Below are 26701 nucleotides of genomic sequence, written 5' to 3'. Positions count from 1 at the left end.
AGCCTTTTTATAACTTTATTTGCAGAACGACATGTACAAAACTTGGAAGCAGACTGGGCAGGAATGTTTAACAAGTAATGCAGCAAGAGTAGAGCTAGTGCAATTCATGGAGCAGCAATTGTAGATGGTTAAAGGGGAAGGGCCTTAAGACAAACAGAGCCTTCTGCAGCCCCCACCCATGTGTGTGTATATGCATGCGCACACACACACAATCAGAGAGGCTTTGCCCTAGAGGAGCAGAAGTTGGAATGGGGCATGTAGCCCATCCACTGACAGCACTATCACCAGAGCAAATTAGGGTAGCACCTGCTAGGCAAAGTCCACCAGGAGGTTAATGGAGAAGCTTGTTAGACCTATGCTTGAGATCAGATGAAGTTGCAAGAGTGTACCATATCTACACCCAAGTCGAGGTTCCTAGCTTGAAGGAACAAAATACTCCTGCAGCACATGGAGCACCTTGGGCAGCTCAGCTTCCACAGCAAGGAGTAGAGCAGGGCAGGTGTTGCCACTCCCAAGTGAGACATCCCATCAGCATTCACAGCTTGTGAGGATTCACCCACCGGTAGGTGCCTTCATACTGGAATCCCACTTTCTTCATCAACTCATCTGCCTCTGCAGGGCCACGGCTAGGAAATAAAGAGGGTCATCTCTTTGAGCAGTTCTGGAAGCAGCAACATCCCAGTGGACCTATCAAGTACTTTATTAGCCTTAGGCCAGTATTTTCTTGCTTCCAACTGTCATATGCTGAGCAATCATGAGCTAACCAGGATATTATTTTTATGTTTAACTTCAAAAACACAAGTTAATATGGAACATAATAGTGTGAAAGTGAAGCCAGGCCAAATGCTACCTTGAAATTTCTAGGCACAGTTACCAACACATTAAAAAGGTGGATTAACTAAATAGCCCAATGTTTCTCAAACTGTGGGTCAGTCACAAGCCAATTTCAGGTGGGTCCACATTCATTTCAATACTTTTTTAAATACATGATTAGACTATTCATGGTATGTGACTGCATTTAGGAAAATGTGGCACATCTGTACTTTTAACAGGGCACTATGTATATGTTTTTAATAATAGTAAATGGGACTTACTCCTGTGTAAGTGTGGGTAGGATTGCTAAAAATTTTCCTGCTTGATGTCATTTCCAGTTATGACATCACTTCCAGTGAGTTCTGACAGATCATCATTCTAAAAAGTGGGTCCCGGTGCTAAAAGTTTGGGAACCACTGACCAGTAGTGTTTGTTCCAAGCCGTATTAAGCAAAGGCAGGCCCCACTCCAGCAGCTTGGCGTTTCAGGCAGTTATTCTATAGGCTTAGGCTAGCCCTGCTCCTGTACAAAGATCCACCTTTCTGTTTTGCTTTTGGACTGTAGAAAAGCGCACTGCTGAAAACACAGTGGGAAAGCTTGGTCTAGTCAAGTTCTCGTTTTGTTGGGCTAATGGGGCCACAGTCTCTGCAGGTCTAGTTAGCGGTAAACCTGGCAGGCAGGAGACCGCATAGCTGGAGAAGAAGGCTGTCTCAAAGAACATGAAAGAGGGCAGACATAGTCCATGGCTGACTGCATCAAAGCAAAACACCGATTCGGTGTGGAATAATGCAATAGCTTTCTAGTCTGCTTTTCAGGGACATTCCTGCCACACCATCCCATAACATGCGACTTTTTAAAAAAGTGGAGTCTCTTCCAAACTCACCTGCCATAGCGATAAGGAATAGGTTTGTTCTTTTCTGCCTCAATCTTGTGGAGCAGTGGAGTGAAAATACGCCAGGCCTCACGCAGCTCATCACTGAAAGGACAACAATGTCAGCCTGGGAAGTGTAAACCTAGGGCTTTACAAGTTGCAGCCACCTCAACTGGTGCTATTGAGCAAACCTTTCCTAGCCTCAGAATTTTAGGAGCAGGGAACACCTGGAATGCACCATGCACACAATCTGAGAAGGGGTAAGGGGAAAAGAAGGGCCAAAAAAAGTAGGCTAGTAAAAAGCCCCAGAAGGAAACACTAGACTCTGAGGAGCTCAGCATACTGCTCCTTGCTCCCAACGGTGGCAGGGCAGGCCTGGGAATGGGATGTCCAGGGGTTGGATGCCCTCAGAAAGAGGACCAGCAGCTTTGCCTAGCCCTCCCTCCTGGCAGTGGGAGGGGCATTCCAGAATGGTCAGGAATGTCTCCCTTCTCCTTCCCAGGACAGGAATTCACAGGTAAGAAATTCTTGTTTTGCCCAAGGGTCAGACAAAGAGTTTAGCACCCACCTGCGTACAAAGTGCATCTGGCTTCCACAGAAAACATCCAAGATAAGACGTTCATAGGCGTCTGGGAGTTTCACATCCTGTGGAAAGGAAATGGGAACAAGGAATTGAGTGGACTGTGCATCATGAGACTGAGGTCTCAGGCCTGAAGAGATGATATAGCTTTCCATTCCTCATAACCATTATATAACCTCATAACCTCTGAGCGATCCGCTTGGAGGCAGGCTGTGCAGCATGGCCTTTCCAAGTTTGAAGAGACACTTGGCCAACAGTCTGAGGCAAAGAGGCAAAGAAGGAAGGCCCGTATCCAGGGAGACAGACCAGGGACAGACTACACTTGCTCCTGGTGTGGAAGGGATTGTCACTCCCAGATTGGCCTTTTCAGCCACACTAGACGCTGTTCCAGAACCACCTTTTAGAGCGCGATACCAGAGTCTTTGGAGACTGAAGGTTGCCTGCCTACCTAACCATTATAAACTGCTGCAAGATGTCATGTAAATAGTGGTATAAAACCATTTTTAAAATAAACAGAACAAACTTTTTAAGGGGAGAACTGAGCATATTTGGGATGAATGTGGCACTGCATATAGAGCATCTCCAAACAACAGACCTCTGGCTCAAAAGAAAACCCGTCCCTGGCACAAACGGAGCTTATCTTTCCACGGGGAAGCCTGATATCTTCGTTGCCCATCTCCCCAAAGTTCATACTGCCCGGCCACTTCCGCATTCTGCTGCTCCAGCAGGTTCTGCACCCAGATTTCCAAGATATGCGGCTGTGTGGCATGAACTTTGGGGGAAACTGGCATTGAAGATTATCAGGCTTCTCCATGGAACAGTAAGCTCCATTTACACAGGAGAGGGATTTTCATGGGTGCAAGATCTGTCCTGCAGGCCAGGGTTTGGAATCCACTAATCTACAGTGCTGGTCACATGTGCATATGTATTAATGGCTATAATACCAAGTGAATACTTACAATATGTTAGAGCAATACCATATGAACTACCACAAGTAAAGTGTTCATATTTCAAAACATTATTGGATTCAATCAATTTCTTCAATAAGTCAGTATTTTATCTGTTAAATAATCAATGATGTTCAGGCATGTGTACACTGCTCCTAAGTTTCTAGACCTCCGTGCATGCAGGCACCTCTCTAAATTTGCCAGCTGTGATTCCACTTTTCAGGACCCAGAGAGGACATGGGACAACAGCTCTTCTGTGCCCTCAAGTTTCTAGACCTCTCCTCACTGGGCCTGTCAATTTGTGTGCCTCTCTAAGCTACTGTTCATCGCCTACCTCTATCAACCCATGCTGCCAAGCCACTACTTGAAACAAATAATTCTGCACCAATTTCAACATGTTTACAACTAGGTGTGACTCTTTAGCAAGCTTCTGTGAAACAACAGAATTGCATTGCCCATTCTGAGTCCAATGCTCTTGTGTTCCTTGGCATGGGACTGGGCATTCCTTTAGCAGTGCTACCTTGTAGCGGTTGCCATAGGTGAGGTCCAGCTCAGATTCTTCTGGATTGAAGAACATGCCAGGTTTCTTAGTCATCATCTTGGTGTAGACTGCTTCGTTCGGCTGCACACGGATCACCAGTTCATTGCGCTTGCACTGCTGCTGAAAGATGTCTCCCGGCACCTCTCGGAACTGCAGCCGCACCTCCGCCTTGCGCTCATTCAGTGCCTTGCCACAGCGCAAGATGAATGGCACTCCTGGATGGGGAGGAGAGAGGAGGAAGACAGATAAAATGTAACATATCCAACTACCCCCCCCCCTCCCACCCAGCACATCAGGCTTGGCATCTCCAAACCAAGAAGTGAATTTCCCTTCCATTATACTCACCATCCCATCTTTCATTGCCCACATAAAGCACAGCAGCAGCAAAGGTGGGAGTGGTAGACCCAACTGGGACTGTGGGATCATCCAGATAGCCCTTCTGAGCTTCCCCTTTGCCTTCTGGATTCCCCACATACTGACCAAGCACCACATGCTCAGGATTCACCTCTCTGATGCACTTCAGCACCTTCACCTAGTACAAAAGACAGAGGGAGTTCTGAGATCCTTCCACACCAGCAGGAGGGAGATGAAGGGTGGGGTGGGAACCATCACCAGTTCAGGCTGGCTAGGATGAGGGCTGGGAATTGGATTTCGGCATGAATTGCTTATTTCTGGACAACTATAGGTGCGGTGCCTCACACATATCTCAATTTCCTAAGTGGATGTATACGCCACATATAACAACTGGCGCACATTACCAACACAGATATATTTCCACTGATGGTTCCTGCGATGTGTATACACCATGAGATATGCAAGTGCTGTGGTCATATGTGACCGTGCCCTATTTCTTAACTGGAAGTGACAACCACCTGGAGAATTTATTTTGGCTGAAGAAGCTCTTAGAAGCAGTAGGGAAAATAGAAGAAGCTCATCCAACCCTGACAGAGTAGGAGCTGAGCGCTAAAGGCCATTAGCATCTCTACTTGGTATCTGTGACCAACACTTTTCTGTTTGTACTTAGAAGAGAGAGGTTGCACCTTCCTAAGGCAAGGATGGGCAAGATCACTTTTTCTTCCTCTTTGGAACAGTTCTAGGCAGCAGGTCACTCACTCCTATTTTACAGCTGGGGAACAGTTGCAGAAATGGTAAACAAGAGTGCTGTGTTCAAAGCCTAGTGGCCAGTTTGACAAAGTGTCCATTAGTCCAGACTTGCTCTTCCTACCTTCTCATCACGCACATCATTGGAGTTGGTAGAAGTTGGTTTCTCCATGGCCACCAGGCACAGCATCTGCAGAAGGTGGTTCTGCATTACATCCCTGCAGAGGTGGAAAGAATCCATACTGGCTAAAGTAACAGTACTCAAAATGAAGCAGCCATGCCAGTGCCATGCTAGCTAATAGCCATCACCTTCTCTGTGCCATTCCTGCTCCCAGTAGTTACCAGCACCCTAGCCCTAACTACCATGTTTCCTTGGATGTGTGTACATCTCACAAGGTTATATGGTGAAGAACTGGGGCCCTAGCAGCCACTCAGAGCAAGAGAGAAAGGGCACTGCAGCAGCAGCTGTGCAAGCACCCTATGTTTGCCTTTTGTTGAACCTGGGGCTACAAAGCAGATCTGGGCATATTCAATAAATTCAAGGGAGAGTAGAAAAAGCATCAGATACAGTACCAGTTGCAGAATTCAACAGAATTATGCATTACAGGTCGTGCCTAGTTATCCACTGGAGTTCTGTTCCAAAACACTCAGTGGATTAAAAAAAAAAATCAGTGGATACCAAATAAGTGGAAAAATAGTTTTAAAGACCCACTTCCTGATTTCTTGCACCTTCATTGTCACCCCAGAATACAATATGGTAGACACTATGCCACATTCAGCCACTAGAGGGGGAGAATAATGGAATCTAGTGGAATGAAATTATAATTATTTAACAACACAAGGTGGGAAATTGGATTTTGGTGCTTTTTTCCTTGTTACAAGGCATATAAAGGTGGACCTCAGTATCAATGGTGAGTCAAATCAGTGGATTCCAAGGTCCCACCTGTACTTTGATAAAGCCAGACTCCCAAACCCACTGTTGCCAAGATAATGTGGGGGCTAGGAGATGTTAAAACCTTCCTCTCCCCACTTCTCTTTTCCACAGAACAGTAGCATGACAGGAAAACAGGGTTAGGTTACACTAGAATCCTTCTCCTTGGCACCTAGTTTTCTACATTCAGGGACTTTTTTCTCCCCCACACAGAAATGTTCAGTCACGTGATACTCCACTTGCAATTTGCAAAGGTAAAATCCAGACACAAGGCTTACCAGCAAAAGTAAACTCCAGACACAGGTAAAATCTAAACACAACACTTAGCCTGTTGTATGTGTGTAAACTAAGCTTCTGTAAACACTGAATCTCACACCTCTTTTTAACAGTGCTGTCCCAATGTCCTACATACACATCCCAAACACACCAGGAAATGGGCAAACTCCACCCTAATGCCCAGCAGGTTCTTACCGGATAATGCCAAACTCGTCAAAGTAACCACCCCGGCCTTCAGTGCCAAATGGCTCTTTGAAGGTTAATATTACACAAGCCACATTGTCACGATTCCAGATGGGGCTGAAGATCCTGTTCCCAAATCTGCAAAGTAAGTGGGACATGGCCTGAGCATGATGATGGAGGGCAGCTGGACAGTAGAACAAAGAGGCCCTATTTTAATAAGTTGTGCCCCTCCCAAAGATGCTCCTACTGAGGCTTCAACCACATTCAAGGAAAACCAGCTTTACTGGCACCAGGTTTAGAAGGATTTTGAAGCACACAGGAAATCCCCATCCTGAAGTCAACTGCTGGATAGAGCAGGTTCCAGCTCATGTAGGAGCGACTTTGGTTCAATGGTTAGAGGACTATAGGGACCAGCCACCAGGATCATCTCACACCACTCCCCAAGCCCTTACCTGAGCACCATCAGGTTCTGCACCATCTCCTTGCCCAAGTAGTGGTCAATGCGGTAGATCTGGTCTTCGCTAAACAGGGCTGAGATGTGATTTGACAACTTGTTGGAGCTCTCCAAGTCCTTGCCAAAAGGCTTCTCCACAATGATGCGATTCCAACCACTGGGGGGGGGGTTTGGGAGGGGGGAGTGCAAAGTTTTAAAAAGTGATTGTTATGCACAAGTGCAGACAAAACATTTATGACTCTAATACACACAAAGCACCCTGAAAATCAAACAGATTTCCATAACTACATTATGTTATAAAATGCATCTTTTTTATTTTTGGAATGGTGCTTTGCAGAGTACTGAAATCCTACCCCATGATTACTGCCAAATCTTGCCCAGCAGCTCTGTCACTTATAAGGTTACCAAGAACTGTGGGCAGGTTTTCAGACATAAAGAACACCAGTACCACCTTCACCCCATTTTGTTGTTTGTTTTTAAATAGAAGCCGACATTCTCAGAGAGAAGAACTTTGTGCCCTGCATCACATTCCAAATCTGTGCATCTGGTGGGTGCCCAAAGTGCTCTCCATGGGAGTCTTTCCATTGAGAGTTCTCAAACTGCCATTTTGGAGTTCTCATTTTAAAAACTGGTCCTGGTACACATGAATCTCAGCTCACTGGGCACCCTACTTGTGTGAGCAAAGCTACGTGGGAGAAGTCTACTCCTGGAATATAGCTACTTCCATGAGCCAGGATTTCTGCATTGCCAGCATGGCCCCCTCACAGAACTTGTTGCTGTGTCTGTCAGGTGCATACTTCTTCCATTACACACAACTTCTGCCACTGGTCCACACATGTGAGTGAATATTTACACAAATCACAGTTAATCCACAATGTCTGAGTCAGATCCAAGCTGTCCTTCATCAGCCCTGCACCACTTGAGTTTGCTTGAGGGCAACTACTTCAATACAAAAGGACAAAAAGCTTGACTGGCAGGACTTGCCCATGCCTGGGGCGCAGGAAGATCAAAATGAAAAGGGAAGGGAGCGGAGCCATGCAAGCCCTTGGCATGCTTTGGGAGAGACCACAAGGTATCCAAAACTGAGGCCTGGCCCATGCTGTTGACCTATGGTATCCTGATTAAAGAGTGTGAGCTAGCAGGAGGGGGAATTATAATGTTGCACATTACCTCCTGAACCAAACAAAAAATACTGAGACCACACTCACAGTAACACCCTAGACATTCTTATTAAGGTTTGCCTTCTATTAAGGGCTGTTTCACATATTACAAGGAATCAGACCTAGGCTTTGCAACTGAATGCCACTCAATAAGGAAGCACAGACAATCCTTGTGCTTCCCGTGAGTACCCTTGTGTGATGCACAGGTCTGCAGGCTTGCAGCAGAAGCAGCAGACTCCTGAAGTACTCCTCTCAGTCTGCTGACCTACTTGAGCCAGGCAAAGGAAGGAAGGGTGGACTGGGGAGACAATTCACCCATTTGCTCACTCTTTGTTCTTTTATTTCTCCTCCTCCTGTCCCTTCCAGATGATAGGCTCAAGATAGCCCACAAGTTTCTTTTCAAATTAAATGGATGGGGGATCAGGGCATGGTTTGTTGTCCTCCAGAAGCAATTTAGAAAAGGCCTCTAAAGAAAGGATGACATTCTTCCTTCTCACAGCACATTTGCCTTCCTTTCCTAAGCACATTTCAGGGATGCATTGTAACTATAATCCTAACCTGCCTTAGAGCCCGCAGGCCAACTGGCCTTTGTTGCATCCAGAGCAGGGCTAGGCCAGGTCACAGTGCAACTCAGAGTAATGCCCCTATGAGGCTACTTGGATCTGCACCACCTATAGAGGCACCACAGATCTGAGCAACCAGATCTGAGGCTGGGCCACCCAGAAAGGGGGTTAGGATCTGACCTAAGTGACAGATCCTGGTCCCACCCCCTTCCGTCCTCCCACCGGCCCACCTGCATTCCACCTTCCCCCTGGCCTGGAATGCCCGTTTCACCCTTCCCCTGCCCTCGCTAGCCTCCCATACCAACCTGACTCAGCCAACATGAACTCACTGTTCCGCCAGTATAGTGGGGCTGGATTTGGCCTCCTGACTCTCAAGGTGGCTCAAAAGTGCCTTATGGCATTTTTGCAGCATCTCTGGGCCAGCACAAGGACTTGCACTGACCCAAGAGAACTCCTGGATTGCACTCTTAGTCACTCTTCATGCTTAACCTGGGTGCTTAAGGGTTTTTTTTGGTTTTGTTTAAAAAACCACAATTTCTGATTGCCCCCAAGACCAAAGCTGTGCTTGCTCAGTACAGACACAGTCACCAACCACTAATTCCGATACACATTCCTCCTCCGCTCCCCAATTTTCTCTCCCAGACTCAAATTCTTACACAGTACTCATGCAGGATTCCCGGATGTTGGCAGTGACATGCTTGTAAACGCTGGGTGGCAGAGCCAGGTAGAAGAGCCGGTTGGCCTTCTCACCATTGTGAAGAGAGTTCAGGTGAGCATTGAGGCGTTTAAAGGAGGCCTGGTCATCATACTTTCCTGAGACATAAGAGTTGCGAGCAAAGAAATCATCCAATGCCTGTTTTTCTTCAGGGGTAGCCTGGAACAATAAATAAATCCATTATCCTGAGAGAAGGAGGACAGCTACCTTTCCACTGCCATCCTTCAGACCCTGAATGTGTGTATGTGCCTGTCCCAATTGCTTCCCACCATCAGCCAGTGCCAATAGAATCAGCCACCTTATCAGTTCCTTGTTTGGTCGCATCTTGTTGTTGGCAACCTTCAGTCTCGAGAGACTATGGTATCGCGCTCTGAAAGGTGGTTTTGGAACATCATCTAGTGTGGCTGAAAAGGCCAATTCGGGAGTGACAATCCCTTCCACAACGGGAGCAAGTGCAGTCTGTCCCTGGTCTGTCTCCCTGGCTATGGGCCTTCCTTCTTTACCTCTTTGCCTCAGACTGTTGGCCAAGTGTCTCTTCAAACTGGGAAAGGCCATGCTGCACAGCCTGCCTCCAAGCGGGCCGCTCAGAGGCTAGGGTTTCCCACTTGTTGAGGTCCACTCCTAAGGCCTTCAGATCCCTCTTGCAGATGTCCTTGTATCGCAGCTGTGGTCTACCTGTAGGGCGCTTTCCTTGCACGAGTTCTCCATAGAGGAGCACAAGCAAAATCCTGGGGTGGCCTTGGACTGCCAAAGTAGCCAGTTCCGACAGAGGGCTCACCTTGAGATATGGCTCACTCTGCTTGCGGATGTCAGCAACAGTGAGCTGGGACCGGGCATAACCCACCACATAAGTGTCATCGGGAAGAAGCCCATCTCGGTACAGCCACCTGTATAGAATATCAAACTGTGATGAGGGCAGAGGCACATGGGGGAGAGAGATGGGAAGGGGAAGCCTCATGAGCAAAAAGAACTTACCAGATGGTTGGGTAGATCTTCTTCTTAGCTAGATCACCCTGCAAAATGGGAGAGGGGGAAAAGTCATCCATCACTTCCAACAAAGGAAAACATGTGCTGAATCCAGGCAGTCAGGGAAGAAAAGCCCTTTCTCAGAACCAGCCAGTTCTTATAATCAGAGTTTGGGTTGTATTTCACAGTGCCCAAGGGAGAGAAAAGACCTCCTGTTTCAACCTTAAACTCTCTAAAGCAGTAAACTCTCCCATGGTCCAGATCCAGTGCCCTGCCTAACCCCTCTCCGGTGTGAACGGTGCTTACCATTCCATGGGGGAGCCTCGTCGTCGCAGTGTCTCCCCCAAACAGCACCCCGGCTTGCCATGTCTGTCCAGAAATCTGGGCTCAATGGCTGCTGGGGCAACAGAATCTGGAAACCGCAAGACAAAGCTCAGTTTGGGAGAGATCGGCGCCGTGACCACAAGACTTCCTGGCAGAATGGTAAATGCCATTTGCACCAGGGAAGCCTTTTCCACTTTGGAAACTGTTGCTCTAGAGCAGGGGTGTCCAGTTTTTGGCAGGAGGGCCACATCATCTCTCTGACACTGTGTCAGGGGCCGGGAGAAAAAAGAATTAATCTACATTTATAATTTGAATAAATTTACATAAGTTTACATAAATGAAACTATTAAAGATGAACTTAATTGAATGAATGAAGGTCTTGCAATAGCTCAAGGCCGATAAAAGGCCTTGCACAAAGCAAGGCTGGCCTTTCCTTTGCTGCCTCTATTGCATCACAGACATGAAACAGCAAGCAGTGGAGGAAGCCCTCATCCCACAGCTCACACGAGAGGTCAAACAGTTGCCCTCACGCTGAGAGCAGCTGCGTTGGACCACAGTGGGTTCCAACAAATCTCTGGAGGGCCAGAGGCTCATTGGAGACTGAGGGCTCCCTGAGGGCCGCACTGAGAGACCTTGAGGGCCGCATGTGGCCCCAGGGCCGGGGTTTGGGCACCCCTGCTCTAGAGCAGCCATTTTCAACCACTGTGCCTTGGCACACTAGTGTGCCACGAGCGGTTCACAGGTGTGCCACAGGAATTTGGGGGAAGATCATTTATTAGTAGGGCCAATAGGGATGTGAACCCCCACTGGCAGCATGGGATGCCTTGTCAACTGTCAAAAACCTGATGGTGTGCCTTGACAATTTTAGTGCCTTGTCAGTGTGCCACAAGGTAAAAAAGGTTGAAAAATGCTGCTCTAGAGCCACAAATAGAAAATTTTACATCCCAATCCTGAAGCTGGTGGCTCTGCTCTGTGCAGCAGCGCCAAAAGGGCTACCGCTGCATCCAGCTAAACCACCGAGGTCGCAGGAGGTCTCATCGGAGGAAGGAGACCTTTGTTCCCTTCCCTTTCCTCAAGGGAAAGCCCCAAGCCCTACAACGGAGCTTCTCAAGTCTGTACCAGCTATTTTGCCAGTGCAGACTTGAGAGACTGTGTCAGGCTTTTCAGCCCAACAAAGAGGATAGGATACAGCGGAGCAGGGCTCCGCTGGTCCCACCCCCTCCCACCCCAGCTCCTCCCACAATCCTGTTCCACCCACTTCCTGCTTCCCCCTTGTCATGGATATGTACAGTTCAGGCCTAGTAGCACTGCAAGGCCTGAACCAAGCTAAAACAGTAACACAGAAGTGGCTTGCATTTCCTGGCTGATGGAAGAGATGCTTGAAGACGCTCTTCCTTTTGCTGCTTTAGAAGCTTTGGCTTGACCAGATGGATTTCTGCCTGCTGGAGCTTCTCTAGTAGACTTCCTTTTGGCAACTTGCTGCCTGTCTAACACATCACAAAAATCTTGCCCTAAAAGAACTGATGTGGGTGTATTTGAATGTACAGCCACAACACGTGTACCTTTCCAACCTTTAAATTCTAACTGTACTTTTGCTTTAGGTACAGAAATCTCAGGACTCTCATAAGGCTTCACTCTAAAAGTTTCTCCAGGCAAAATGTGACATTCCTCCACCAAATTTCTATGAACTGAGGTCAGTCTGGCCCCAGAATCGATGTGTCCACGTGTCTTTTTTCCATTGACAGTTAAATAAACCTGAAGTTTGCTAGGCTCTGACTTTGAGGAACAAGAAATTTGCATCATTGGGGCCGCTGGTTCTGAGGTCCCATTTGTTGTCTTAGCAACTGGTAGAGAGTCTCTATTGTTCTCTGATATGGCCTTGCTCTTCCCCCCACACTACCGACCAGGGATCTTTGAGAGCTCTAGGGTTCAGAACCAACAACTCTGAGCACCCAAAACCCTGGGAGTGAGACCCAAGTTTACGACACCCCTGCTCCCAAAACTCCTTACCGCCAGCCAGCACTGCTGGAGTGTCAGCCAGCCTTCCACACGGCATTGGGAGTCAGCACCAACTGGTGCTGGCAGCTCCTCCTCTCCGGGTGCCGTGGACAAGCTATGGGCATGTTTGCAACACCCAGTACAGGAGCTCAGACGCCAATGTTTAGGATTGGGCCCTTAGTCTATCAGTGGTACCCAAACTGACTATGGCCACAGCCCCCTTCGTTCACAGCAACCTTTTCTTCCGGGCTCTCCCAGGCACCATTACCTTGGATCCACACCTGGGAGATCCAGGAAAAGGCTGCCAGGGACATTCTGCAGCTCTCCTGTAAGTTCACCACGATGTACAGTTTGGGAACCACTGGTCTACCTGAATGCTAGGATTATACATCCACACTGATGGTAACAACCATTGATATATTAATGCTTGTCAATCAACAACTTTAGTTAGATTAAAGCTACCATCAGTTCAGTTAATTCCTCTTTCATCATGGACATGCACCTGTGCTTCAGCTAAAGCACAGGGACAAAGGTTTCTTGCCTTCTCAAATCCTGGAAGGGCGTGGGTGGAAACCCCAGCCTTTCCATTGCAGACATGCCCTGCCCCCATAATCTTTCATAAATACACTGGGAACAAATTACAAAAGGCTTGCATATCTGCCCTCCTATTTATGACCCACATACTACAGTACTCCACATAAACCTGCCCCTACAATCTTTCTTGAACATTCGGTTGTGCTCTGTGCACACAGACGGCATTTGGGATACAAATGGGTGGGAATGCGAGTCCCCTGTCTTTCTCAAAGCTCCAGCTAAGTCCTGTTCTTGCAAATGAGGTCTGCCTTTGTCAGCTTACTTGAGTTGGAGCAAGGCCTGCATTTCATTGCCCAATGTTTCCCTGACGGCTTCTTTCTTCCAGCAGCTCATGCCCTCACTGTGCTTGGCAGCACCATGCTGCATGAAAGGCACCAGGCACTTGCCTGTGTCCCTTCATTGGGTAAACGGCAGTAAGATTTGTTGTCACTGATGCGTGGCCTGCCTGCAAACATGCCAAGTCATGTAGCATTGGCAAGCTGGCAGCCACACCTGTGGGCATTCAGCCCAGCTCCTCACACCACCAGGCAAGTGGGAGTCAGCAGTGACTCAGCTGCCCGGTTGCTAAGCAGCAGAATACAATGAATCAAGGAGGAGATGGAAAGATGCCCAGCCTGACCACACTCTCTCAGCCTTGGTCTTTGTCTTTCATCTGCAATTTGGCAATACAGTAATAATGGCAACTTACCTCATGCAGCTATTGCCAAGTTCACTGAAATAATGCACATGAAATGCTGTGGACACCTTAAATCACTGTACGCATAAATGCTAGACATCATCATTGGTTGTTACTACCTTTTATGCTGCTTTGAGAGCCTGGCATTGGCCAAATTTTAGAATCAACACATGAAATAAATAATCAAAGACTAATTAGGTAGACTTATTCCTGTCCACCTGACTTGTCACTGTGTAGAAAGACTTATCCCCTGGGTCACTAGATTGAACGCTCAGGTTCCCCTCCCCTATTTGTCCATTTTTCCTGTATATTTGGATGCTTTTAACTCCCCAGGAGATCCTATGCAGGTTCAGCAGTGTTAGAGCTGCTAGAAACTCCTCCTGTAGCATTCTTGTTCTGTCTGGAAACGCCTTCTCTTGGAAATGTTATCCAGCCATTATGCCATTTGGAGACACCATTACTCAGAAATATAGGAAATAAAACTACAACTATGTGACATGCTGAATCAGCCATTACTCCAGTGGATGTGGATTCAGGGTGTCACATAGGTGTAGTTTTATTTCTTATATATTCTATTATAGCATCTAGCAGCTGCAGTGAAAGTTTGTAAGCAACAGCTTAGAATCAACACCTAATGGCTAAATTATAGTATCAACCTGTTGAAATGCAGTCTCTTTGTAATGCTAACCCTTTTGTAATCTTACTTAACTCACAGCCCACTCCTAAGCAGGTCTACTCAAAAGTAAGTCCCATTATGTTCAATGGGGCTTGCTCCCAGGAAAGTATGCACAGGATTATAGCCTCAGTCTGTTGAAGGGTTGAGGGGAGTGAAGAAGTAAATGATTTTATGTAAGATTTTTGGGGCAGTCTTTGTATATTCTTACAGGAAGGTCATTGGAAGAAGGCATGATTTAAAAGGGTAACATATTTCTGCAGAGTCACTTTTCTTGGACCCTGTAATGGAAGATCAAAAGATCATCAGGTGGATGATGTGGTGTTGACAGTGATCCCATGTTTTGACAGCTGTTTGGTAGCTCTGGGAAGGGCAGGGCTGGCTCCACAGCTGTAATCAATCAAGGCCAATGGAGACCTGGCTGGACACCTGAGCTTCATTTGACCTTGATGGGGCTTGGAATGAGCTAAGGAGGTAGCTCACAGCTGAGCTGCATTTGCACTTAATGGGACACAAAGGATAAAAGGCAGCTTCAGAAGGAGCCAGGAGTGGGACACTGACCCAGCCAGGGGCTGGATACTGAGCCAGAGGGAACCAGACCAAGAGGGCTACCTGACCCAGACCTACAGGAGAAGAGGACTGCCAGGACTCTGCTGGAGGACACAGAAGACTGGACTGTGCTTTGGAGACCAGATTGGACTTGAATTGGAGGCTTCAGACCTTTACCCATTGTGTTAAGTGGAGTTTTGGGGAAGGAAAGCCTCTGGACAAGAGGACTTGCAGGAAGTGTCTGTGTTCATAGCAATAAATTTGGGTAGTTGCTATAGATAAGGAGTTCTGTGTTCATTCCTTTGCACACCACAGTTGTAGAGATAAAGAGGGTGTTAATTAGCCAAAAATTGGGCATTAGAAAGGAGTTGAGATAATTGGGCAGGACAAATTGGCGTAGTCCGCAGGAGTCAAAAATTAGGATAGGACAGACCCTACACTCCTTTAAGTCTTCTGATCTAAGGAGTGACATGCAGCTGTGAAACTGATTATAATCTTGATGCTGTGAAACCTGAACTTTGAGTAATAACCTAAGAGTTATTAAAGTGGCAGGCCCTTGAGCCTGCAAGAGCATTCAAAGCAGGATGATTCAGCAGAATCCTACACAGTCCTGACTAGACCAATATTTCTATAAGAACAGGTGCTTTAGAGTCCTACTGCAGACTGTGTTTGGCAAAGCAGGGAGACCTGCTGCTGGTATGTCCACTGACCGGACCTTCCGTCACTGCAGACTTGGATTTACCTGCTTCAGTCTAAGTGCTAGAATAGTTTAGCTAGACTTGATTATTTTCTTTGTATGTAGGAAACGCTTATCTCTTCGTTTACTTCTTTTGGAAGTTCACTCTTTTAAATAAAATTCCATTTTCCTTTGAAACTTTTGTGTCTGAATGGGAAAAAGGTTGTTTATCTAAACTTTAGACTATTGGCTGTACTACTGAATTAGCAGAGGGCACCAGATTCATTTCTAAGGTGTTCACTCTGTGCAGGGGTGGGGGGCAGGACCTAGTTCCCTCGGGGAAGATTCAACAGTGTTTTAAGGGAGCAGCGGTAGAGCTAAATAAATAAATGCAGTGCAAGGCCTTGACTCCCCACTTGTGGAGCAAGCCTGGTATCGCCCCTCAACACAGTCACAAATCCTGGGAGGAAAAAGATAATCTCACTTTATGACTTTGTAATCTTTTTATGCATCTCCTGTTTGTACTGGCCCTCTGTGAATGCAGTTTCAGTAATTTCTTGTACAGTGGGCCCTCAGTATCTGCAGGGGATCGGTTCCTCAACCCACCAAAATCAGTGGGAGGGCTAGGGCGCCAGTGCCACAAAAACTTACCTGGAGGCCCTGCTGGGCCCTCCAGAGGTCTCACTAGCCTCCCAGCCTCCTCAGAAGGCCAGCTGAATGCTACTTCCCCATGCCTCAGAACACTTCCTGGACATGACCTTAGCTTTTCTTAATAAAGCTACAATCTTTTATTGTAGGTTATTTCTCCCAATCTCTTCTTTGAGGGAAGGGGATTCTCTGCATTACAATTGAATATGCTGTTATCCAATCCTAAGATCCCTCTATCAAATAGAGCCATGTGCATCAAACTGGCAGTGTCTCTGAGCACTACAGTAAAGGGGTTCCCTCCCATACACACACACCTTAGAGACATATAAATTAATAAATCCCCTCACCAGTTTTTTCAGTAATAGGGGGTGTCTGTGGGCTGAGAATTTGAGTAGCATCCCAGCTCCATTTGCTGGGTCTTAGTGCTTCAACTTGAAATGTTTTTTTAATGCTTTCCAGCCAACCACAGGCATTTTCCATCAGTCTGCTTGTAGTTTTACTACTTGCCTTTCTATTCCTACTTTGATGAACTCTCTTTTTCTTTCAGATTTCTAATAAACTGGTTACATTTTGACCCTTTGTCTGGTCCACATTCATGGATAACAATTGTAAACAGGAAATGGCTTTCAACTGAGATTTTTTCCCCCTATTACATAGGCTTGTGGAGCCCTGCAGAGGCATCTGAAGGGTTCTCAGTACCTCCCAGAGGCTGTCACCCTCTTAGGTAAGTGAAAACAAATCCTCCCCTTGGCAGCAGCACAATTCTGGGGATCATGTTGCTGCCTCTCCCCACCCCCCCCCCCCACACACACACATACTTACCATGCTCCTAACTCCCTTGTAGGTGTTTGGGAAGTACTGCTCTAACCCAATCTCATATACTCCAAGAAATTTCATCCACTGTGGCATTATTTTTTTAGGGCTTTTTGGGGACAGGAAACCATCTACTGATTTATTTCTATGTAAACCACTTTGTGATCTACTCTGTTGAAATGTGGTATATAAAGATTCTTAATATATAGTACATCTCATGTTTCACATTCTCTACCCTGGCGTTCAGAAGTTTTTAAGTTTCCGCTCTAGTCATCCATGGGAAAGTAAGACTACAAGCAACATAATCGCCACTAGCAAAACTGCCAATAAAAATACAGATGGATCAATTGTGCCCCTGTGGCTCTTCAGGCAGTGTTTCTCAAACTGTGGGTCGGGAACCACTAGGTGGGTTGCGAGCCAATTTCAGGTGGGTCCCCATTCATTTAAATATTTTATTTTTAATATATTAGACTTGATGCTACCATGGTATGTGACTGCATTTGGGGAAATGTTACCGATCTATACTTTTAACAAGCTACTATATATATTCTTTTAACAATGGTAGTCAATGGGGCTTACTCCTGGGTAAGAGTGGGTGGGATTGCAGCCTAGGATTGTTAAAAATGTTCCTGCTTCATGATGTCACTTCTGGTCATGTCATCACTTCCCGTGGCTCCTGACAGGTTCTTATTCTAAAAAGTGGATCCCTATTCTTATAGGGATTCTTTAGATTCTTATTCTAAAAAGTGGAAAAAGTGCTAAATGTGTGAGAACCATTGGCTGAAGGGATCCCTCTGTGGCCTCCCTCTGTGCACTACTGTGTGTGTGTCAACCTTCTGTTTGTAGCAGTCACCTAATGCTGTGCCTGCCCCTAAAGTTTATGTAAGAAGGATATGAATTACTTACTCCCTAGTATTACTGCACAGTGAGGAGAGCAGGAATGTTACACAACATCTTCTGGTATCCCACACACATACAGGCAATAAGGTTATCTTGAGCAAAAGGCTTCAGTGTCCCATATGGATCCCTAACACCAGAGCACAAATCCAGCATTCCTATACACTCTATTGTGCACTTTAAAGGCTTAAGAAGGTCTTAAAACTTACTATTTTTGCAGAAGTAAGTGGGACAAAGGCAGGTTCCTGAAAGTATTTGCCAGGGAGCATGGAATGATATAAACTCACCATATTATTAAGGTTAACTATTATTATTAAAGTTTCCCAGGTCTCAAGGTTAGAACCTGCATTCAATGGTCTTGACCTAGCTGTGTGAAGCAACACAAGTGCACTACCTCATGTGTTTCTTGACTCACACTGCATCCCAGATCTATTTGGCCACGCTTTTCACTTTGGCCACTTTGGCAATGCCTAGTTATCCTCACTAGAGATTCAGTGACCCAGAGAAGCCTCTAGCTCAGTCTGTATTCAGCCAAAGCTGGAAGCTCTTTATCTAATACAAACACTGATAAGCCAAGTACCCAAGCAGTAAAGGCGTGAAACATTCAAGGCACATGAGGCTTGCAGCTGGGTGGGGTGTGTTTGTGCTTCTCCTTTTAGGCATATTTGCTGCCTACACAGAGTCAGGAGAGCTTTCCAATTCCTTCTCTGTGAACCTTCTAGACAGTTTAGCTTGCAACCACTTAGCCTGCAAATTGTCACTGTCTTCACATTGTTTCTTGTCGAGAGACGGTCTAGTCCGGGAAAACTAGGGCTGGATATAAGGGCTACAAGCTTTAATTGGTTTAATTGTTTTAACTAATTAATGGGCAGAAGCCAATTTCAGTGATACAGTAAATGGAGCACAAACCTGTATATTATGGGGGGTTATTTTTGTCCTCACATGTTGTACTGGATCTGGCGAGAAGGTAGGATGTGGTAGCAGCAGTGGCCCCTTTAAAGGTAAGACCTGGGCTTCCAGGGAGTGTGCTGCACAGCTGCTGCCACTTGAAGGCAATAAGGCCCTCAGGCATAAAAGCACCTGATGAAGGGAGAGTTTGGTGTGGGTAGCAGAAGGAGGAAAGCTTGAGGAAGGACAGACTGGAGAAATGGACTGAGGAATTGATGGCTAATGGACCTTTGATGTGTGAATGGACTTTGGGAACTGCTGGAGCAGAAACTATAGGAGACACTAAGACTGGTGTTTGGCTGCTGTGCCCAAGACCTGCTGAGGACCAAGAGGCTGCTGGCAGGAAGGAGGACCTCTGTAGGAGAACTACTCTACTACAGGAGAACTACTCTGGTGGTGGGGTCCAGCAGTACTGCAGGGCAGAACCAGGGTCATTTTTGAGGAAAGAAGGGATGCTAATTAGCTAAAAGTGGGCATAATTCTCCAGGTGGAGCTTGGACTGGGAATCTGGCAGAACACATGTTAACTACAGAGGAATGAAAAATGCAATATGGAAGATCATCTCCTGTAACAATCAGAAGTAGCTTTTACTGACTAAATTGCAACTTTCTCATACTTCAGTATCTCCAAACAATTAAGGTTTGGTAAGACGCAAACTTAAATTTAACTATCTGACATAGTTATTGACTGGCTACAAGAAGGATGAGTCAACTAAAACTATTTAAGGCAGTGTTTCTCAAACTGTAGGTAAGGACCCACTAGGTGGGTTGCAAGCCAATTTCAGGTAGGTCCTCATTCATTTCAATATTTTATTTTTTAATGTTTTATTTTCAATATTTTATTTTTAGACTTGATGGTATGTGACTGCATTTGGGGAAATGTTACAGAGCTGAATTTTTAACAGACTACTATGTATATGTTTTTAACAATGATAGTAAATGGAACTTACACCTGGGTAAAGGTGCAGCCTAAAAATTTTCCTACTTGATGATGTCACTTCAGGTCATGACATGACTTCCAATGGGTTCTGACTGATTCTCATTCTAAAAAGTGGGTCCCAATGCTAAAAGTTTGAGAACTACTGATTTAAGGCATTGACAGTTGTAACCAATCACAAGTTAAGCACATCAAATCTGTAATTCTCATAGAGATCTCACACAAGAATAAGTCACATCCAGGCCCCACTTTTCCAATCTGAAAGTACTGAAAATAATCTTTTATAGAAACCTCTATCTATCCCAAAAATTGAAGTCTAGAGAGGAAGAGGGACCCTAGACTTGTTAATTACTGTAGAAGAGTAGAATATATAGAATATGAAATACCCTCAGGATCTGCACTACAAAAGGAGAACCTCTACTTTCACAGCACAGTACCTGATCCTTCCACAGCAGGGGTGTCCAAAGTTTTTGGCAGGAGGGCCAAAAACATATCTCTGACACTGTGGGGGGGGGGGGAGACCAGGGAAAAAAGAATTTACATTTAAAATTTGAATAAATTTACATAAGTTTACAGAAATGAATATATTAAAGATGAACTGATATGAATGAATGAAGGTCTTGCAATAGCTCAAGACCTATAAAAGTCCTTGCACAAAGCAAGGCTGGCCTTTCCTTTGCTGCCACTGCTGCATCACAGATGTGAAACAGCAAGCAATGGAGGGAGCCCTCGTCCCACAGCTCATGCGAAAGGTCAAACAGTTGGCCGTCATGCTGAGAGCAGTTGCATCGAGCCAGTGTGGGCTCCAACAAATCTCAGGAGGGCCAGAGGCTCATTAGAGACTAGGGGCTCCCTGAGGGCCGCATTGAGAGGCCTTGGGGGCCGCAAGTGGCCCCAGGGCTGGGGTTTGGGCACCACTGTTCTACAGACATTGCTTTGGAGCTATTTCCAGAGTTGTTCAAGGGAAACAACACAGATACTCAATCATGAATTGAACTGCTTCTAGGAATATTTAAGTGGTAGGGGCACTGTTTCACATAATTGCCAGATCTCAGTAAGATTATTTTACAGTATTTTTCAACAAACTGCTTTTCTCTGAGATTACAAACTTATGTTTAGATTGTACCACTTCAGATCAAAAGTATTGGGCTTCTGGACCAAGAAGACTTCTGGATTCAATTCCCTACTTAGCCACAATGCTCACAGTGCAATCCTAGGCATGTCTACTCAGAAGTAAATCACAGTGAGTTCAATGAGACTTACTCCCAGGTAAGTGTGTACTGGACTGCAGCTTTATTGCATGAACCTGGGCCAGTCACTAGGTCTAACTTACTTCATAGGGCTGCTATAAAGAGAGAAGGAGGTAGAGCCAAGTAGGCCACCCTGAGCTCCTGAGATGAAGGGCAGTATATAAATGTAAAGAAAAAATGATGGTTTCCTCTCTAATAAAATATCCCTTCAAACAGAAAGTTATAAGTCAGGGAGTTCTAACCTAATACACCAGAGGTGCTCAATAGGTGGATCGCGAGGCAAAATGAGTAGATCGCGGAGCCCTGTCTCTCCAAACTGTTAATATATCTTTTTGTCTAGTGACTAGACGAAACTGACATATTTAGCTAAACTGCCACTGAAACTGACACTTTAGCTGCTCTTCAGGCATGCAGCAACAAAACTGACGAAACTGACTAGACTCCAGCAGGGGCTCCATACATTAAAGGGGGTGTCTGTCAGACGCTTCCTTCCCCCCTGGTAGATCTCTGGGCCTTGCTGGGTTTCAAAGTAGCTCTCGAGCCAAAAAAGTGTGAGCACCCCTGTAATACACCATTCTAGTTCTCCCTAGTACACAACTTTCTATAGGCAGATAGTCATCTTTAAATAGAGGAACATTCAATCATGTGAGTTGGCACCTGCAGTCTGAAGTGGTATAACCCAGATATGCATTACCAGTTCTGTGTTAACTAGACTGAAAACTCTGCTAGGAATGAAAGTAGCAGGTTGATAGCCCACAAAATCAGTTAGGACCTCACACACCAAGTGTTTTCTGTTTCTGTTTATAGTATTCTGTTGGAATACTATAACTGCTGTTGATCCCTTCTAATCCTGGAGTCCATGTAGATTGGTAGGGCTAGAAATGAGAGTTACAGTATATTCTGTTCTCACTTGAACTATCAATCAACACTTTGAATTAGCCAGGCAAGCTGCTTGCATCAGTGCTTTGTCACCCAGAAAAGGCTGATATGTGGATGTGTCCTAACAATCAAAATGCTTCTAGATGGCTCTAATGTCAGGGAGTGAGCATGCTAAGTGCTTTCAAATGAAACACTTTGTGTGCCTGAGCCTACATCATCCTCTACTGGTCCCTACATTTGGAAGAAACTGACACCAAATTAGGGTGGACATAGTTGAGGAAAACAGAGGTGACCTCGTAGAAATAATTGCTGCTTTTCTCCAAGGACACAGGCTATACTCCCAGGTTTGTACTGCAACTGCAAATTAGAAACATGTTCATATGCTGGGAGACAAGCAGCAGGAAAGAACTGTTGCCCTCCCTTTCTTACAAGAAGGTTCACTTCCCTCTTTTACTAGAGAAAAGCACCACTCCTTATTCCCCGGTGACTCAGTAATATCTGGTTTCCTCTTTGCTAAAGCTGCATTCCCCATCCCTTTGAACATCCATTGAGCACCTTTTTTTCTCCTCTGTGAAGAACTGCAACCATCAAACACAGTGGTTCTCACACAGTTAGCACCGGGACTCACTTTGTAGAATGGGAATCTGCCAGAACCCACCAGAAGTGATGTTGTGACCGGAAGTGACATCATCAAGCAGGAATATCTTTAACAATCCTAGGCTGCAATCCTACCTAGAATTGTCCCATTGACCATCACTGTTAAAAGAATATATATAGTAACTTGTTAAAAGTACAGGTCTGTAACATTTCCCCAAATGCAGTCACATACTATGGTAGCATCAAGTCTAATCTATTAAAAATAAAATATTGAAATGAATGGGGTCCCACCTGAAATTGGTTCGTGACCCACCTCATGGGTCCCAACCCACAGTTTGAGAAACACTGATCTAACAGGTAGCCCAACCAATCTTAGGCCACCCCCATTGCAAAAGGAAAACACTGAACACACGCTAACCAACAAGATCAAAGAAAACACCAAGAGATAATTTTGGCAGTACAGTGCAAGTCATCAAAGCATAGGGTCTGAGAAAAATTAGAAGTTAATGTATACATAAATATTGGGCAGGGAACAAATATTCCCAGAAAGCAGGGGTGGTTTGTTCCAGGGAGACAAATTCCTGCAGTCATGGATATGTGTTGGCCCAGCAAAAGCATAGGTGCATCCATTTGCATCTGTGGCATAAGTATAAGCAAAACAAAAAAAAACCCTTGCAGGAATTAAGGATTTTTGTCTCAGACTCCCTCACCTCCTCTTTTAACCATTCCCACTTAGCATGTCTTCCAGCTCTGGGGCAAATCCTCTTCATTAAACAGATATGATGTAATATTAAAAATTAATTTTAATTAATATCACTTATTAATTAATATAATAGTAATAAAAGTCATATTTCCCTCTCCACAGAGAAGTTGCAGCCTAGTCCAATAGAACTGAACTGCAGGATTTTCTTTCTCAGCACAGATTTTGGCTATTTTCATTGCTCCATATCAAAACAATTCCTTGTACTGTATGTAGAGAAAGCTTTGCAAGCACAACTAGGAGATACAGCAATGGACAAGTCCCCATGGGAAGCCAAGCTGCTGTAAACTGATCTGTACTGGCATCAGATTATCAACGCACTGCTAAAGCCAAAATATGCCTGGATTAGCTACCTACCCCCCGCCTGGATTATCTACATATCCTTTCAAGCATGCTCACAAATACTGCCACAGGTTGATTACACACTGTGCAGTAATCACTGTGCTGAGTTACACAATTGCACCCCCGCTCCAGGAGATGCTTACACAAATTGTAAGAAGGCAAACCTCTGTCTTCCTTCCTGTTCCACCTATCATTGGTATTTGGGTAATACCAGCATCCTATGACTATATCTGCACTGCATTACTGCAAGTCTCAACCGTGGAAGAGATGATGCTAAAACAGGGTACCACAATAAGAAAAGAGATGCAGAAGCAGAACAAAGAGGGTCAAACGGAAAACGTCATAGTCATGCTAAACTGCTGGAACAAAAATAGAGGAAGTACAGGAGATAAACCCTTGAATTACAGATTAGATACACTATGAAAAATGGACGAACTCTTCCACCCTACTCGGTCACCTTGTAGTAAAAAAACTTTTATCAGTATATTAATACACATTATGTAGGACAGCTACTGAAAAGTGTACCTCTGTATTGAGCTCTCCCCAGTAACATGGAAGATCACACAGATTTCCCCATCCCCTATAACTGGCAGAATAAGACACAATGTGATGAAACTAAATGAGGCAAGTGATCCTACATGTTAAAGGAAAGGGCAGAAAAACTTGAAAAGGAGATGTTGTTTTTAAGTGGCAGCCTTAAAGTTCCTGTGTAATAGACTTAACCCTTTCCCACTTCCAGAGGAAGAAAAGAAGCTTCCTTCTACAATCACTGACTCTTCTTCACATTGTCTGGAAGACACTTCCATCACTAAAGTCAATAGCTACAAAGCAAGCAAGACAATTATTTCATTTTTGGCCAAGTACTGTTTAAAATGCAAGATGCACCTTTTCAGATCATATAAAACACTTCCCCAAACTGCAAGTGTAAGAAAAAAAAACTAGGGGAAGAGAGAGAAAATAGATGATTTCATGGGTGCTGATAGCAACTGAATGCTTGAATGATGAGAGGAAAGATGAGTCTAAAACTTTGATCAAATAAAAATGCATTAAAAAATCTTTCCTCTTTACAGTTACTGCTTTCTCCTGTTCAATTAATTTATATTATTTTAAGCTCTAATTTTATTGAACAGGAGTAGCTCTGAATGTTGTAAAGCACCTCATGTTCATGAATGACAGATAATTTACATCAGCTATAGGATGCTGCTGAAAAGCCTACCACCATAGCCTCAAATACACATTACCAACTTAAATGAAGTACATGGGACTGCATTAGTATCTTTCACCTTTATGCTATCAGCATATATCCCATACAAATATTTTCAGTTCCTGAACTGTCCCATGCATACATTTTCAGCTAGACTTGCAATTTTCTCCACTGCACAGCCTCCTTTTGCCATATAGGTTCTCTCCTCCCCAGGCTTCACATCTACCACCCTTAGCAGTCATGGGAAACTTTGCTCCAGCTAAACTCTTTTTTTCTCTCCAAAAGACACCTATTGTCTCAGGTTCACATCTTACATGAACCACAATCTAGCCCAGAAGGAAGAAACTCACGGATGCCCCCAAGATGATGAAGATGTGGGTATCTGACTTATGGAAGTCATTCCCCTTGCAAAGTTCTTCACGGAGCATCCCACAGATATCTGTATGGGTCAACTCTTCTTGTGGTAGACGGCGGCTCATGATGGCAATATTATTTCCTGAGGAGAAAAGGAATAGGTCAGGTGAGGCTTTGTGGGCTGGAAAATTGGGCTCCTCCCACTCAGCAGGTATTGCCCAGGTGAGCACCCTTTCCTTCCCACCATGGCAAAAACTATGCCAGTTAGCATGCTGTTTGTTCTTAGTTGATCTCCAGGACACAAGTCTCAACTTGCTTCAAGGAAGTTAAGTTCCACTTGCTCCATGCAGTGACAACAGACTAGGTCTTCTGCCGGAGATGAAACACCTCCTAGAGATGATACTATGGAGAAGGGGTGACCAGGTTTCATCTAGTCAGATTCCCTAAAACTAGACTTATCCAAAACTATGGGGGAATCAGACAGAGAGTGAGAAAAGTCCTGGGGAAAGAAAGGAGACACTGAAAAGGTCGGGGGGGGGGGAGGTGACTACTTGTCTATTGATGTAGTTTGTGGAAGGCCTGTAGTCAGAAAAGTTGATCTTAGAAACTATAGTGCGAAATATGTTAAAGCACAACTTTCACCAAGGCTGCAATCCTACCACACTTTCCTGAGAGTAAACTCCATTGAACAAAATAGGACTTACTTCTGAGTAGACCTGGTTAGGATTGTGCCCTGTGTCACTTTTTTGGCATATACAAACTACCACATTACATAGCCTTCTTTCATTAACTGCCCACAAGCTTCTGGAGTAGTCTAGCAACGGGCTGCTACCTGTACCTAGGAAGTAACTTGGGCTGGGGGCAGAACTAGCTATTCATACTGCCTGTGTGTGTGGTGGGGGAAGACCCCAGAACTTAAGGGGAAGGGAGGATGTCTCAGTGGACCTAGCTGCTGTTGCCACTCCGTTTTGCGCCTGCACTTCTGCTTGACTCCATGATCTGCTCTTGACCCTGATCCAGCCCCAGGCAGGTATGCTTTATCTTCACGCCTTCCTCCAGCCCTTGCTGCGTGTTCTCCCTCCCAGTGCAGCCAGTCTCTGTACTGAGGTGCAGGTGGCTGTGCATTCAAAGGAGAAGAGGGAGGCGCGCAGGCATCCCAGCCCCTCCATCCCACCTGGACCCCTTGCTGCCCCTCATTCGCCCACCCTGCTTGCTCCCCGCAGGCAGCTCCCCTTTCCTTCTGCCCTCGGCCCTCCACCCCACAACCACCCCCTTCTTTTAATCCCTCCAATCGCCCCACCCCTCCATTGCCCCTGACTCTTGCCCTCCCAGCCAAGCGCCCTGCTCTGCCCCGCTCCCCTTACCTGCCCCCGGTCCCGATTCCTGCTGTCGCGGCTGCCCCAGGCGCTCTCCTCTCACGCTCGCGCGGCTCCCCATTCCCCGCCCCGTTCTGCCCGGCGGGGCAGGCGGGCACCTCGCCCGC

At 45.6% G+C, this 26701-nt stretch overlaps 1 protein-coding gene across 1 annotated transcript; it reads right to left on the bottom strand.

Annotated features, from left to right (window-relative positions):
- Positions 1-7: 7 nt before the first annotated feature.
- Positions 8-26664, bottom strand: G6PD (glucose-6-phosphate dehydrogenase). The gene is made up of 13 exons (XM_066614979.1): positions 26583-26664; positions 25215-25360; positions 10110-10147; positions 9913-10021; positions 9076-9293; positions 6695-6853; positions 6255-6380; positions 4977-5070; positions 4097-4283; positions 3731-3966; positions 2252-2328; positions 1696-1788; positions 8-626 (listed from the first exon to the last, which is right to left on the bottom strand). The coding sequence occupies exons 1-13, from the start codon at positions 26653-26655 to the stop codon at positions 536-538; spliced, it is 1647 nt and encodes a 548-aa protein (XP_066471076.1). The 5' UTR covers positions 26656-26664; the 3' UTR covers positions 8-535.
- Between the last annotated feature and the right edge of the window lie 37 nt (positions 26665-26701).

The sequence above is a fragment of the Tiliqua scincoides genome, chromosome 2 (assembly GCF_035046505.1).
Source record: "Tiliqua scincoides isolate rTilSci1 chromosome 2, rTilSci1.hap2, whole genome shotgun sequence".
NCBI classification, from domain to species: domain Eukaryota; kingdom Metazoa; phylum Chordata; class Lepidosauria; order Squamata; family Scincidae; genus Tiliqua; species Tiliqua scincoides.
The sequence above is the reverse complement of the archived record's forward strand: the minus strand, read 5'-3'. Positions and strand labels throughout refer to the sequence as shown.

Coding starts and splice junctions, on each gene's coding strand:
- G6PD (XM_066614979.1), bottom strand. CDS start 26,655: ATGGGGAGCCGCGCGAGCGTGAGAGGAGAGCGCCTGGGGCAGCCGCGA. Junction 3,967..4,096: donor GGGCAATGAAAGATGGGATG/GTGAGTATAATG, acceptor CTCCCCATCCAG/GAGTGCCATTCATCTTGCGC. Junction 2,329..3,730: donor CCTATGGCAACCGCTACAAG/GTAGCACTGCTA, acceptor TCCTTTCCACAG/GATGTGAAACTCCCAGACGC.